This window comes from Eucyclogobius newberryi, unplaced genomic scaffold (genome assembly GCF_026437365.1).
Source record: "Eucyclogobius newberryi isolate DKJ021-1_F unplaced genomic scaffold, fEucNew1.0.hap1 SCAF_5, whole genome shotgun sequence".
Lineage (NCBI taxonomy): Eukaryota > Metazoa > Chordata > Actinopteri > Gobiiformes > Gobiidae > Eucyclogobius > Eucyclogobius newberryi.
Window position 1 is genome coordinate 43,592,032 of NW_027316167.1, and position 16,636 is coordinate 43,608,667.

The 16,636-nt window shown below is 48.6% G+C and overlaps 1 protein-coding gene across 2 annotated transcripts in view; it reads left to right on the forward strand.

The window, feature by feature from the left end:
- LOC140381090 (lactadherin-like) overlaps window positions 1-16,636 on the forward strand; it is a 97,246-nt gene that overhangs the window by 71,364 nt on the left and 9,246 nt on the right. The window contains exons 8-9 of one of the 2 annotated variants that reach the window (XM_072465114.1): window positions 12,377-12,561; window positions 13,726-13,881. In XM_072465114.1, coding sequence (XP_072321215.1) covers window positions 12,377-12,561; window positions 13,726-13,881 — 341 coding nt within the window. Of the gene's footprint in view, window positions 1-12,358; window positions 12,562-13,725; window positions 13,882-16,636 lie in introns of both variants that reach the window. The other variant, XM_072465113.1, reaches the window with a different exon arrangement.

Sequence of the window (16,636 nt, forward strand, 5' to 3'; positions counted from 1 at the left end):
TGTAGTTGACTTGCTGACGTGTTGTTGACGTGCTGACCTGTTGTTGACGTGTTGTTGACGTGCTGACCTGTTGTTGACGTGTTGTTGACGTGCTGACGTGTTGACGTGCTGACGTGTTGTTGACGTGCTGACGTGTTGACTTGCTGACGTGTTGTTGACGTGCTGACTTGTTGACGTGCTGACGTGTTGTTGACATGCTGCCGTGTTGACGTGCTGACGTGTTGTTGACGTGCTGTTGACTTGCTGACGTGTTGTTGATTTGTTGACGAGCTGACGTACTGATGTGTTGACGTGCTGACGTGTTGTTGACTTGCTGTTGACGTGCTGATATGTTGACGTGCTGAGGTGTTGTTGACGTGCTGACGTGTTAACGTGCTGACGTGTTGTTGACGTGCTGACGTGTTGACGTGCTGACGTGTTGTTGACGTGCTGACGTGTTGACTTGCTGACGTGTTGTTGACGTGCTGACTTGTTGACGTGCTGACGTGTTGTTGACATGCTGCCGTGTTGACGTGCTGATGTGTTGTTGACGTGCTGACGTGTTGTTGACGTGCTGACGTGTTGACATGCTGACGTGTTGTTGACGTGCTGACGTGTTGACTTGCTGACGTGTTGTTGTCATGCTGACGTGTTGACGCGCTGATGTGTTGTTGACGTGCTGACGTGTTGTTGACGTGCTGACGTGCTGACGTGTTGTTGACGTGCTGACATGTTGACTTGCTGACGTGTTGTTGACGTGCTGACTTGTTGACGTGCTGACGTGTTGTTGACATGCTGCCGTGTTGACGTGCTGACGTGTTGTTGACGTGCTGATGTGTTGATGTGTTGTTGACTTGCTGACGTGTTGACATGCTGACGTGTTGTTGACGTGCTGACGTGTTGTTGACGTGCTGACGTGTTGACGTGCTGACGTGTTGACTTGCTGACGTGTTTTTGACGTGCTGATGTGTTGACGTGCTGACTTGTTGTTGACGTGCTGACGTGTTGTTGACATGCTGATGTGTTGACGTGTTGTTGACGAGTTGACATGCTGACGTGTTGACGTGCTGACGTGTTGTTGACGTGCTGACGTGTTGTTGACGTGTAGTTGACTTGCTGACGTGTTGTTGACGTGCCGACTTGTTGTTGACGTGTTGTTGACGTGCTGACGTGTTGTTGACGTGCTGATGTGTTAACGTGTTGACGTGTTGTTGACGTGCTGACGTGTTGTTGACGTGCTGATGTGTTGACGTGTTGACTTGCTGACGTGTTGTTGACGTGCTGACCTGTTGTTGACGTGTTGTTGACTTGTTGACGTGCTGACGTGTTGACTTGCTGACGTGTTGTTGACGTGCTGACCTGTTGTTGACGTGTTGTTGACTTGTTGACGTGCTGACGTGTTGACTTGCTGACGTGTTGTTGACGTGCTGACCTGTTTTTGACGTGTTGTTGACTTGTTGACGTGCTGACGTTTTGACTTGCTGACGTGTTGTTGACGTGCTGACCTGTTGTTTACGTGTTGTTGACTTGTTGACGTGCTGACGTGTTGACTTGCTGACGTGTTGTTGACGTGCTGACCTGTTGTTGACGTGTTGTTGACTTGTTGACGTGCTGACGTGTTGACTTGCTGACGTGTTGTTGACGTGCTGACCTGTTGTTGACGTGTTGTTGACTTGTTGACGTGCTGACGTGTTGACTTGCTGACGTGTTGTTGACGTGCTGACGTGTTGTTGACGTGCTGACGTGCTGACGTGTTGTTGACGTGCTGACATGTTGACTTGCTGACGTGTTGTTGACGTGCTGACTTGTTGACGTGCTGACGTGTTGTTGACATGCTGCCGTGTTGACGTGCTGACGTGTTGTTGACGTGCTGATGTGTTGATGTTTTGTTGACTTGCTAACGTGTTGACGTGCTGACGTGTTGTTGACGTGCTGACGTGTTGTTGACATGCTGACGTGTTGACGTGCTGACGTGTTGTTGACGTGCTGACGTGTTGTTGACGTGCTGACGTGTTGACGTGCTGACGTGTTGACTTGCTGACGTGTTTTTGACATGCTGATGTGTTGACGTGTTGTTGACGTGTTGACATGCTGACGTGTTTACGTGCTGACGTGTTGTTGACGTGCTGACGTGTTGTTGACATGCTGATGTGTTGACGTGTTGTTGACGTGTTGACATGCTGACGTGTTTACGTGCTGACGTGTTGTTGACGTGCTGACGTGTTGTTGACGTGCTGACGTGTTGTTGACGTGTAGTTGACTTGCTGACGTGTTGTTGACGTGCTGACCTGTTGTTGACGTGTTGTTGACGTGCTGACGTGTTGACTTGTTCACGTTTTGACGTGCTGACGTGTAGTTGACGTGCTGATGTGTTGACGTGTTGACGTGTTGTTGACGTGCTGACGTGCTGACGTGTTGACTTGCTGACGTGTTGTTGACGTGCTGACCTGTTGGTGACGTGTAGTTGACTTGTTGACGTGCTGACGTGTTGACTTGCTGACGTGTTGTTGACGTGCTGACCTGTTGTTGACGTGTTGTTGACTTGTTGACGTGCTGACGTGTTGACTTGCTGACGTGTTGTTGACGTGCTGACCTGTTGTTGACGTGTTGTTGACTTGTTGACGTGCTGACGTGTTGACTTGCTGACGTGTTGTTGACGTGCTGACCTGTTGTTGACGTGTTGTTGACTTGTTGACGTGCTGACGTGTTGACTTGCTGACGTGTTGTTGACGTGCTGACCTGTTGTTGACGTGTTGTTGACGTGTTGACATGCTGACGTGTTGACGTGCTGACGTGTTGTTGACGTGCTGACGTGTTGTTGACGTGCTGACGTGTTGTTGACGTGTAGTTGACTTGCTGACGTGTTGTTGACGTGCCGACTTGTTGTTGACGTGTTGTTGACGTGCTGACGTGTTGTTGACGTGCTGATGTGTTGACGTGTTGACGCGTTGTTGACGTGCTCACGTGTTGACGTGCTGACGTGTTGACTTGCTGACGTGTTGTTGACGTGCTGACCTGTTGTTGACGTGTTGTTGACTTGTTGACGTGCTGACGTGTTGACTTGCTGACGTGTTGTTGACGTGCTGACCTGTTGTTGACGTGTTGTTGACGTGCTGACGTGTTGACTTGTTCACGTTTTGACGTGCTGACGTGTAGTTGACGTGCTGATGTGTTGACGTGTTGACGTGTTGACGTGTTGTTGACGTGCTGACGTGCTGACGTGTTGACTTGCTGACGTGTTGTTGACGTGCTGACCTGTTGTTGACGTGTTGTTGACTTGTTGACGTGCTGACGTGTTGACTTGCTGACGTGTTGTTGACGTGCTGACCTGTTGTTGACGTGTTGTTGACTTGTTGACGTGCTGACGTGTTGACTTGCTGACGTGTTGTTGACGTGCTGACCTGTTGTTGACGTGTTGTTGACTTGTTGACGTGCTGACGTGTTGACTTGCTGACGTGTTGTTGACGTGCTGACCTGTTGTTGACGTGTTGTTGACTTGTTGACGTGCTGACGTGTTGACTTGCTGACGTGTTGTTGACGTGCTGACCTGTTGTTGACGTGTTGTTGACTTGTTGACGTGCTGACGTGTTGACTTGCTGACGTGTTGTTGACGTGCTGACCTGTTGTTGACGTGTTGTTGACTTGTTGACGTGCTGACGTGTTGACTTGCTGACGTGTTGTTGACGTGCTGACCTGTTGTTGACGTGTTGTTGACTTGTTGACGTCCTGACGTGTTGACTTGCTGACGTGTTGTTGACGTGCTGACGTGTTGTTGACATGCTGATGTGTTGACGTGTTGACGTGTTGTTGACGTGTTGACATGCTGACGTGTTGACGTGCTGACGTGTTGTTGACATGCTGACGTGTTGTTGACGTGCTGACGTGTTGTTGACGTGTAGTTGACTTGCTGACGTGTTGTTGACGTGCTGACGTGTTGACTTGTTCACGTTTTGACGTGCTCACGTGTTGACGTGTTGTTGACGTGTTGACATGTTGAATTGTTCACGTGTTGACGTACTGACGTGTTGTTGACGTGTTGACGTGTTGTTGACGTGTTGACATGTTGTTGACGTGTTGACATGTTGTTGACGTGTTGTTGACTTGTTGACCTGCTGACGTGTTGACTTGCTGACGTGTTGTTGACGTGCTGACCTGTTGTTGACGTGTTGTTGACTTGTTGACGTGCTGACGTGTTGACTTGCTGACGTGTTGTTGACGTGCTGACCTGTTGTTGACGTGTTGTTGACGTGTTGACATGCTGACGTGTTGACGTGCTGACGTGTTGTTGACGTGCTGACGTGTTGTTGACGTGCTGACGTGTTGTTGACGTGTAGTTGACTTGCTGACGTGTTGTTGACGTGCCGACTTGTTGTTGACGTGTTGTTGACGTGCTGACGTGTTGTTGACGTGCTGATGTGTTGACGTGTTGACGCGTTGTTGACGTGCTCACGTGTTGACGTGCTGACGTGTTGACTTGCTGACGTGTTGTTGACGTGCTGACCTGTTGTTGACGTGTTGTTGACTTGTTGACGTGCTGACGTGTTGACTTGCTGACGTGTTGTTGACGTGCTGACCTGTTGTTGACGTGTTGTTGACGTGCTGACGTGTTGACTTGTTCACGTTTTGACGTGCTGACGTGTAGTTGACGTGCTGATGTGTTGACGTGTTGACGTGTTGTTGACGTGCTGACGTGTTGACGTGTTGACGCGTTGTTGACGTGCTCACGTGTTGACGTGCTGACGTGTTGACTTGCTGACGTGTTGTTGACGTGCTGACCTGTTGTTGACGTGTTGTTGACTTGTTGACGTGCTGACGTGTTGACTTGCTGACGTGTTGTTGACGTGCTGACCTGTTGTTGACGTGTTGTTGACGTGCTGACGTGTTGACTTGTTCACGTTTTGACGTGCTGACGTGTAGTTGACGTGCTGATGTGTTGACGTGTTGACTTGCTGACGTGTTGTTGACGTGCTGACCTGTTGTTGACGTGTTGTTGACGTGCTGACGTGTTGACTTGTTCACGTTTTGACGTGCTGACGTGTAGTTGACGTGCTGATGTGTTGACGTGTTGACTTGCTGACGTGTTGTTGACGTGCTGACCTGTTGTTGACGTGTTGTTGACTTGTTGACGTGCTGACGTGTTGACTTGCTGACGTGTTGTTGACGTGCTGACCTGTTGGTGACGTGTAGTTGACTTGTTGACGTGCTGACGTGTTGACTTGCTGACGTGTTGTTGACGTGCTGACCTGTTGTTGACGTGTTGTTGACTTGTTGACGTGCTGACGTGTTGACTTGCTGACGTGTTGTTGACGTGCTGACCTGTTGTTGACGTGTTGTTGACTTGTTGACGTGCTGACGTGTTGACTTGCTGACGTGTTGTTGACGTGCTGACCTGTTGTTGACGTGTTGTTGACTTGTTGACGTCCTGACGTGTTGACTTGCTGACGTGTTGTTGACGTGCTGACCTGTTGTTGACGTGTTGTTGACTTGTTGACGTGCTGACGTGTTGACTTGCTGACGTGTTGTTGACGTGCTGACCTGTTGTTGACGTGTTGTTGACGTGTTGACATGCTGACGTGTTGACGTGCTGACGTGTTGTTGACGTGCTGACGTGTTGTTGACGTGCTGACCTGTTGTTGACGTGTTGTTGACTTGTTGACGTCCTGACGTGTTGACTTGCTGACGTGTTGTTGACGTGCTGACGTGTTGACTTGTTCACGTTTTGACGTGCTCACGTATTGACGTGTTGTTGACGTGTTGACTTGCTGACGTGTTGTTGACGTGCTGACTTGTTGACGTGCTGACGTGTTGTTGACATGCTGCCGTGTTGACGTGCTGACGTGTTGTTGACGTGCTGTTGACTTGCTGACGTGTTGTTGATTTGTTGACGAGCTGACGTACTGATGTGTTGACGTGCTGACGTGTTGTTGACTTGCTGTTGACGTGCTGATATGTTGACGTGCTGACGTGTTGTTGACGTGCTGACGTGTTAACGTGCTGACGTGTTGTTGACGTGCTGACGTGTTGACGTGCTGACGTGTTGTTGACGTGCTGACGTGTTGACTTGCTGACGTGTTGTTGACGTGCTGACTTGTTGACGTGCTGACGTGTTGTTGACATGCTGCCGTGTTGACGTGCTGATGTGTTGTTGACGTGCTGACGTGTTGTTGACGTGCTGACGTGTTGACATGCTGACGTGTTGTTGACGTGCTGACGTGTTGACTTGCTGACGTGTTGTTGTCATGCTGACGTGTTGACGCGCTGATGTGTTGTTGACGTGCTGACGTGTTGTTGACGTGCTGACGTGCTGACGTGTTGTTGACGTGCTGACATGTTGACTTGCTGACGTGTTGTTGACGTGCTGACTTGTTGACGTGCTGACGTGTTGTTGACATGCTGCCGTGTTGACGTGCTGACGTGTTGTTGACGTGCTGATGTGTTGATGTGTTGTTGACTTGCTGACGTGTTGACATGCTGACGTGTTGTTGACGTGCTGACGTGTTGTTGACGTGCTGACGTGTTGACGTGCTGACGTGTTGACTTGCTGACGTGTTTTTGACGTGCTGATGTGTTGACGTGCTGACTTGTTGTTGACGTGCTGACGTGTTGTTGACATGCTGATGTGTTGACGTGTTGTTGACGTGTTGACATGCTGACGTGTTGACGTGCTGACGTGTTGTTGACGTGCTGACGTGTTGTTGACGTGTAGTTGACTTGCTGACGTGTTGTTGACGTGCCGACTTGTTGTTGACGTGTTGTTGACGTGCTGACGTGTTGTTGACGTGCTGATGTGTTAACGTGTTGACGTGTTGTTGACGTGCTGACGTGTTGTTGACGTGCTGATGTGTTGACGTGCTGACGTGTTGTTGACGTGTAGTTGACTTGCTGACGTGTTGTTGACGTGCCGACTTGTTGTTGACGTGTTGTTGACGTGCTGACGTGTTGTTGACGTGCTGATGTGTTGACATGCTGCCGTGTTGACGTGCTGACGTGTTGTTGACGTGCTGTTGACTTGCTGACGTGTTGTTGATTTGTTGACGAGCTGACGTACTGATGTGTTGACGTGCTGACGTGTTGTTGACTTGCTGTTGACGTGCTGATATGTTGACGTGCTGACGTGTTGTTGACGTGCTGACGTGTTAACGTGCTGACGTGTTGTTGACGTGCTGACGTGTTGACGTGCTGACGTGTTGTTGACGTGCTGACGTGTTGACTTGCTGACGTGTTGTTGATGTGCTGACTTGTTGACGTGCTGACGTGTTGTTGACATGCTGCCGTGTTGACGTGCTAATGTGTTGTTGACGTTCTGACGTGTTGTTGACGTGCCGATGTGTTGACGTGCTGACTTGTTGTTGACGTGCTGACGTGTTGTTGACATGCTGATGTGTTGACGTGTTGTTGACGTGTTGACATGCTGACGTGTTGACGTGCTGACGTGTTGTTGACGTGCTGACGTGTTGTTGACGTGTAGTTGACTTGCTGACGTGTTGTTGACGTGCCGACTTGTTGTTGACGTGTTGTTGACGTGCTGACGTGTTGTTGACGTGCTGATGTGTTGAAGTGTTGACGTGTTGTTGACGTGCTGACGTGTTGTTGACGTGCTCACGTGTTGACGTGCTGACGTGTTGACTTGCTGACGTGTTGTTAACGTGCTGACCTGTTGTTGACGTGTTGTTGACTTGTTGACGTGCTGACGTGTTGACTTGCTGACATGTTGTTGACGTGCTGACCTGTTGTTGACGTGTTGTTGACGTGCTGACGTGTTGACTTGTTCACGTTTTTACGTGCTGACGTGTAGTTGACGTGCTGATGTGTTGACGTGTTGATGTGTTGACGTGTTGTTGACGTGCTGACGTGTTGACGTGCTGACGTGTTGACTTGCTGACGTGTTGTTGACGTGCTGACCTGTTGGTGACGTGTAGTTGACTTGCTGACGTGTTGTTGACGTGCTGACCTGTTGTTGACGTGTTGTTGACTTGTTGACGTGCTGACGTGTTGACTTGCTGACGTGTTGTTGACGTGCTGACCTGTTGTTGACGTGTTGTTGACTTGTTGACGTGCTGACGTGTTGACTTGCTGACGTGTTGTTGACGTGCTGACCTGTTTTTGACGTGTTGTTGACTTGTTGACGTGCTGACGTTTTGACTTGCTGACGTGTTGTTGACGTGCTGACCTGTTGTTTACGTGTTGTTGACTTGTTGACGTGCTGACGTGTTGACTTGCTGACGTGTTGTTGACGTGCTGACCTGTTGTTGACGTGTTGTTGACTTGTTGACGTGCTGACGTGTTGACTTGCTGACGTGTTGTTGACGTGCTGACCTGTTGTTGACGTGTTGTTGACTTGTTGACGTGCTGACGTGTTGACTTGCTGACGTGTTGTTGACGTGCTGACGTGCTGACGTGTTGTTGACGTGCTGACATGTTGACTTGCTGACGTGTTGTTGACGTGCTGACTTGTTGACGTGCTGACGTGTTGTTGACATGCTGCCGTGTTGACGTGCTGACGTGTTGTTGACGTGCTGATGTGTTGATGTTTTGTTGACTTGCTGACGTGTTGACGTGCTGACGTGTTGTTGACGTGCTGACGTGTTGTTGACATGCTGACGTGTTGACGTGCTGACGTGTTGTTGACGTGCTGACGTGTTGTTGACGTGCTGACGTGTTGACGTGCTGACGTGTTGACTTGCTGACGTGTTTTTGACATGCTGATGTGTTGACGTGTTGTTGACGTGTTGACATGCTGACGTGTTTACGTGCTGACGTGTTGTTGACGTGCTGACGTGTTGTTGACATGCTGATGTGTTGACGTGTTGTTGACGTGTTGACATGCTGACGTGTTTACGTGCTGACGTGTTGTTGACGTGCTGACGTGTTGTTGACTTGTAGTTGACTTGCTGACGTGTTGTTGACGTGCTGACCTGTTGTTGACGTGTTGTTGACGTGCTGACGTGTTGACTTGTTCACGTTTTGACGTGCTGACGTGTAGTTGACGTGCTGATGTGTTGACGTGTTGACGTGTTGTTGACGTGCTGACGTGCTGACGTGTTGACTTGCTGACGTGTTGTTGACGTGCTGACCTGTTGGTGACGTGTAGTTGACTTGTTGACGTGCTGACGTGTTGACTTGCTGACGTGTTGTTGACGTGCTGACCTGTTGTTGACGTGTTGTTGACTTGTTGACGTGCTGACGTGTTGACTTGCTGACGTGTTGTTGACGTGCTGACCTGTTGTTGACGTGTTGTTGACTTGTTGACGTGCTGACGTGTTGACTTGCTGACGTGTTGTTGACGTGCTGACCTGTTGTTGACGTGTTGTTGACTTGTTGACGTGCTGACTTGTTGACTTGCTGACGTGTTGTTGACGTGCTGACCTGTTGTTGACGTGTTGTTGACGTGTTGACATGCTGACGTGTTGACGTGCTGACGTGTTGTTGACGTGCTGACGTGTTGTTGACGTGCTGACGTGTTGTTGACGTGTAGTTGACTTGCTGACGTGTTGTTGACGTGCCGACTTGTTGTTGACGTGTTGTTGACGTGCTGACGTGTTGTTGACGTGCTGATGTGTTGACGTGTTGACGCGTTGTTGACGTGCTCACGTGTTGACGTGCTGACGTGTTGACTTGCTGACGTGTTGTTGACGTGCTGACCTGTTGTTGACGTGTTGTTGACTTGTTGACGTGCTGACGTGTTGACTTGCTGACGTGTTGTTGACGTGCTGACCTGTTGTTGACGTGTTGTTGACGTGCTGACGTGTTGACTTGTTCACGTTTTGACGTGCTGACGTGTAGTTGACGTGCTGATGTGTTGACGTGTTGACGTGTTGTTGACGTGCTGACGTGCTGACGTGTTGACTTGCTGACGTGTTGTTGACGTGCTGACCTGTTGTTGACGTGTTGTTGACTTGTTGACGTGCTGACGTGTTGACTTGCTGACGTGTTGTTGACGTGCTGACCTGTTGTTGACGTGTTGTTGACTTGTTGACGTGCTGACGTGTTGACTTGCTGACGTGTTGTTGACGTGCTGACCTGTTGTTGACGTGTTGTTGACTTGTTGACGTGCTGACGTGTTGACTTGCTGACGTGTTGTTGACGTGCTGACCTGTTGTTGACGTGTTGTTGACTTGTTGACGTGCTGACGTGTTGACTTGCTGACGTGTTGTTGACGTGCTGACCTGTTGTTGACGTGTTGTTGACTTGTTGACGTGCTGACGTGTTGACTTGCTGACGTGTTGTTGACGTGCTGACCTGTTGTTGACGTGTTGTTGACTTGTTGACGTGCTGACGTGTTGACTTGCTGACGTGTTGTTGACGTGCTGACCTGTTGTTGACGTGTTGTTGACTTGTTGACGTCCTGACGTGTTGACTTGCTGACGTGTTGTTGACGTGCTGACGTGTTGTTGACATGCTGATGTGTTGACGTGTTGACGTGTTGTTGACGTGTTGACATGCTGACGTGTTGACGTGCTGACGTGTTGTTGACATGCTGACGTGTTGTTGACGTACTGACGTGTTGTTGACGTGTAGTTGACTTGCTGACGTGTTGTTGACGTGCTGACGTGTTGACTTGTTCACGTTTTGACGTGCTCACGTGTTGACGTGTTGTTGACGTGTTGACATGTTGAATTGTTCACGTGTTGACGTACTGACGTGTTGTTGACGTGTTGACGTGTTGTTGACGTGTTGACATGTTGACGTGTTGACATGTTGTTGACGTGTTGTTGACTTGTTGACCTGCTGACGTGTTGACTTGCTGACGTGTTGTTGACGTGCTGACCTGTTGTTGACGTGTTGTTGACTTGTTGACGTGCTGACGTGTTGACTTGCTGACGTGTTGTTGACGTGCTGACCTGTTGTTGACGTGTTTTTGACGTGTTGACATGCTGACGTGTTGACGTGCTGACGTGTTGTTGACGTGCTGACGTGTTGTTGACGTGCTGACGTGTTGTTGACGTGTAGTTGACTTGCTGACGTGTTGTTGACGTGCCGACTTGTTGTTGACGTGTTGTTGACGTGCTGACGTGTTGTTGACGTGCTGATGTGTTGACGTGTTGACGCGTTGTTGACGTGCTCACGTGTTGACGTGCTGACGTGTTGACTTGCTGACGTGTTGTTGACGTGCTGACCTGTTGTTGACGTGTTGTTGACTTGTTGACGTGCTGACGTGTTGACTTGCTGACGTGTTGTTGACGTGCTGACCTGTTGTTGACGTGTTGTTGACGTGCTGACGTGTTGACTTGTTCACGTTTTGACGTGCTGACGTGTAGTTGACGTGCTGATGTGTTGACGTGTTGACGTGTTGACGTGTTGTTGACGTGCTGACGTGTTGACGTGTTGACGCGTTGTTGACGTGCTCACGTGTTGACGTGCTGACGTGTTGACTTGCTGACGTGTTGTTGACGTGCTGACCTGTTGTTGACGTGTTGTTGACTTGTTGACGTGCTGACGTGTTGACCTGCTGACGTGTTGTTGACGTGCTGACCTGTTGTTGACGTGTTGTTGACTTGTTGACGTGCTGACGTGTTGACTTGCTGACGTGTTGTTGACGTGCTGACCTGTTGTTGACGTGTTGTTGACTTGTTGACGTCCTGACGTGTTGACTTGCTGACGTGTTGTTGACGTGCTGACCTGTTGTTGACGTGTTGTTGACTTGTTGACGTGCTGACGTGTTGACTTGCTGACGTGTTGTTGACGTGCTGACCTGTTGTTGACGTGTTGTTGACGTGTTGACATGCTGACGTGTTGACGTGCTGACGTGTTGTTGACGTGCTGACGTGTTGTTGATGTGCTGACCTGTTGTTGACGTGTTGTTGACTTGTTGACGTCCTGACGTGTTGACTTGCTGACGTGTTGTTGACGTGCTGACGTGTTGACTTGTTCACGTTTTGACGTGCTCACGTATTGACGTGTTGTTGACCTGTTGACATGTTGAATTGTTCACGTGTTGACGTACTGACGTGTTGTTGACGTGTTGACGTGTTGTTGACGTGTTGACATGTTGTTGACGTGTTGACATGTTGACAGAAGTGTCGTCACAACAGAAGTGTCGTCACAACAGAAGTGTCGTTGTTGCATGTTGTTTAACACTATATGAAGAATACATTAGTCCAATGCTGCATTTGAGGCGTCAAAACGTTTTATTTGCCATAAATACTCATGTGGGACTCTGACGTTGCTTGTATTGTGATTTTTTTGTATTGTACAATCATTTGGTCCAAAAACACATCATGTTGTGCTCTCTGTCTCAATGACATCACTGGTTATAGAATGACCTCTACCTCTGTCACATCTGCTGCTCATGTCCAAGCAGGACGGAACATTATCAATCAACATTTCATATTCATAAAATGTCTTCTTCCTCCCTCGTCCCTCTTGTTTTCACTGACAGTGTATTCAAACACGGCAGGTTGTTCGGAGCCGCTGGGAATGAAGTCTCGTCTCATCTCGGACCACCAGCTGTCGGCGTCCAGCTCGCACCGCACGTGGGGCATCGACACGTTCACGTGGCACCCACAGTACGCCCGCCTGGACAAACAGGGCAAGACCAACGCCTGGTCCCCCGCACAGAACAACCACTCTGAATGGCTGCAGGTGAGCATGGCCTTTCCTCACAACGCCACTTTTTACACTTGGAATAAAACTGAATAGGAAAAAGTCTCAAATCTATCTCAATTAAAAATGTAATCTGTAGTTTATTGCACAGAAAAGGGAATGTCACAAGCCCAACGGAAATGAGCAAATCAAAGCTCCAGGTTCAAAAAGAGATTTACAGAGAGAAGCTGAACATGTACAACCTCATTTTATATAGAACTAGAGAAATACATTTCTCTGAAACTACTGGAAGTTGCTGTAACAACGGGCGTGTCCTGTTGTCATAGTAACAGATGAATAAACCCTCCAGCTCAGCTGCACATCAAGTGTAATGAGTTTGCATTATTCTTTAATGACAAAGTTCAGGGCATTAAAAATACTACAAATTCCACTATGTAAATAATTATCCTAAAACTACCTAGAATATCTCTCCCATAAACACATAATTCCACAAAAGACGAATAAGAGATGAATGGACATGGAAAACATGGACCTGGTAAAACTACGGGACCAAGACAAAAAAAGCTGCAGAGGTGCTCCTCAGAACACCAGGAGAAGCAGAGGCGCTCCTCAGAACACCAGGAGAAGCAGAGGTGCTCCTCAGAACACCAGGAGAAGCAGAGGTGCTCCTCAGAACACCAGGAGAAGCAGAGGTGCTCCTCAGAACACCAGGAGAAGCAGAGGTGCTCCTCAGAACACCAGGAGAAGTAGAGGTGCTCCTCAGAACACCAGGAGAAGCAGAGGTGCACCTGCATTCTCAAATCGCCGAAAAATCGTCCATTGTGCCATTAAGTAATTCACTTAAAGCAAGATAGATAAATGCCAGAATTTGGAACATTCCAAGCAATAACATTTCTATGAAGTCCAGAAAAGTTACATAGTGCACCTTTAATGAAAGTCCCTGTGACAGGTCAGACACAGTAAATGTAGTGACCACAATCAATATTTTGTCTGGCTGCACCTGAGCACAAATATGACATAGGTAGAGGTAATTCAGTTTGACAGTTATGATTTAACAAACAATAATACCATATAACACCTTTATTTTGGCGAATATATGTGCCAGTTAAGTTTAAAGATTGTAATTTTAAACTCTATGTTCTGTGTCCTGTGACTTTAAGGACGGATCAGTCGTACATATAATAATGATGATTTGTTTTGTAGGTGGATCTTGAAAAGACAAAGCGCATCTCTGGCATCGTCACACAAGGAGCCAAGGACTTCGGCGTGGTGCAGTTTGTGTCTGTGTTCAAAGTGGCCTCCAGCAACGACGGGCGGAGCTGGAGAGTCCTGAAGGACCAGAGCACAGGAGAGGACAAGGTCAGACATGTGCTCACACTATCTGACCAGTGGGGTCGTCTGACCAATTGGGTCGTCTGACCAGTGGGGTCGTCTGACCAGTGGGGTCGTCTGACCAGTGGGGTCGTCTGATCAGTGGGGTCGTCTGAAGGGCCTAAAAATGTGGCAGGACATTCACAATTTGAACTAACTCACTAACTGCTTTCACAGCCATTTAGGAGTAAGATGTTCTTATCTTTGAACAATTTGGCATTAAAATCCTAAAGGATTTGAGAAAAAGACGATCAATGCAACGTCACTTGGTGCTGGACTACGGGGCCTTTTGTCTAAAGCCGCCGTTGTGAACAGTACGTCTCACACACTGGTACAGGCTCATTTAAAGCTCATTCTTGCTTTGTCATGAACCACTTCTCTCAGAACACAGAATATTAAACCTTTATATTGTAAAAAGCCAGTATGAGGCAAGAACAAGTGTTGAACTCAGTGTAATTGGTGAGTTCCTTTGCTCCGTTCTGGCCCCACAAAACACACTTAAAAGAACCATGAATCAATCAAACTTTTTCTATTGTGTTCACAAATAAACACACACAATTACACAATTAGTAATTTTGTGTCATTTCTGCTTGTAAACCTGTTCTTTCAGCACAATGGAGTAAATTAGTTCAGAAACGGTTTGAGTTGACAATGATTTTAGTAATTGATTTGTTGCGTTCAATCAATTTAACTTGCTTCATCCGTAGTGTTTGTGACCGTTCAACACTCGTCCACACGTGTTTTGCTCACAGTGTTTTACACACAGGTGTTTTACAAACAGTGTTTTACACACAGTGTTTTAAACACAGGTGTTTTAAACAGTGTTTTACTCACAGTGTTTTACTCACAGTGTTTTACACACAGGTGTTTTACACACAGTGTTTTACACACAGTGTTTTACACACAGTGTTTTACACACAGGTGTTTTACACACAGTGTTTTACACACAGGTGTTTTACAAACAGTGTTTTACACACAGTGTTTTAAACACAGGTGTTTTAAACAGTGTTTTACTCACAGTGTTTTACTCACAGTGTTTTACACACAGGTGTTTTACACACAGTGTTTTACACACAGTGTTTTACACACAGGTGTTTTACACACAGTGTTTTACACACAGTGTTTTACACACAGGTGTTTTACACACAGTGTTTTACACACAGTGTTTTACACACAGTGTTTTACACACAGTGTTTTACACACAGGTGGGTGTTTTACACACAGGTGTTTTACACACAGGTGTTTTACACACAGGTGGGTGTTTTACACACAGGTGTTTTACACACACACTTGCTCTGGTCATTCCCCTGTAGCGTGGGGCTCCTGTGCCTCCAGAGATGGTCCTCTTAAAGCCCACAGCTCCATCTCTTACACTTATTTCTTGGCTTGTTCAGCTTTGTTGGAAAAGGTAAAGTATTATCCATAAAGCGTGTGTTCTGCTGTTCATCTAATGCCAGGATTAGCTCATAAAAACAAGACGAGCTTTGAACTTTTACGGAGCAAAACATGCTGACTAAATGAAGCAGCCTGGGGCCCCGTCTGGGCCCTGTGAGTCTGGGTGTGGCAGCTACAAGTTCCTGTTTAAACTCCCTCTGCTCAACATTTGGCCACACTTCCAAAATCTACTAATAATAAAATGTAAAAGTGTAAAAAAGCACTATATGGGTCTCGCCGCCCAAACTAATAATTACTGCTTTGTTTTGTTTTGTTGTTTTCGTATATGATTCGTTATGTGTAAGAATCGTCTTAACAAAGAGCCTAGTTTGATAGTGAACAAAGAGGTGTTAGTTTCTATCCATCCATCTTCTTCCGCTTTATCCGGGGCCGGGTCGCGGGGGCAGCAGTCTGAGCAGGGACTCCCAGACTTCCACCTCCCCAGACACTTCCTCCAACTCCTCCGAGGGGATCCCAAGGCGTTCCCAGGCCAGCCGAGAGACATAGTCTCTCCAGCGTGTCCTGGGTCTTCCCCGGGGCCTCTTCCCGGTGGGACATGCCTGAAACACCTCCCGAGGGAGGCGCCCAGGAGGCTCCGGAACAGATGCCCAAGCCACCTCAGCTGGAGGAGCAGCGGCTCTACTCCGAGCTCCCCCGTGTGGCCGAGCTCCTCATCTTATCTCTAAGGGAGCGCCCAGCCACAAGGCGGAGGAAACTCATTTCGACCGCTTGTATCCGCGATCTTGTCCTTTCGGTCATTAAAGCTCATGACCATAGGTGAGGGTAGGAACGTAGAGTGACCGGTGTTGGTGAGGCACTGCTTCCCCCTCCTGAGGCGCCGGACAGTTTGCCAGATTTTCTTTGGGGCCGACCGATAGTCCTCCTCCACGGTCTCCCCGAACTCCTCCCAGGTTTTTGCCTCTGCGACAGCACGAGCCGCGGCTCGCTTGGCCTGCCGACACCTGTCGATGACCTCAGGGGACCTACAAGCCAGAGTGGCCTGATAGGCCTCCATCTTCAGCCTGAAGACATCCCTTACTTCCGGTGTCCGCCACCGGGTTCAGGGTTGCCGCCACGACAGGCACCGGAGACCTTGCGACCACAACTCTGAGCAGCCGCATCAACAATGGAGGCGGAGAACATGGTCCACTCGGACTCAATGTCCCCAGTCTCCCCCGGGACATGGGAGAAGCTCTCCCGGAGGTGCGAGTTGAATACCCTACTGACAGAGGGCTCCACAAGACGTTCCCAACAGACCCCCACAATGCACTTGGGTCTGCCAAGTCTGGCCAGCTTCCTCCTCCGCCAG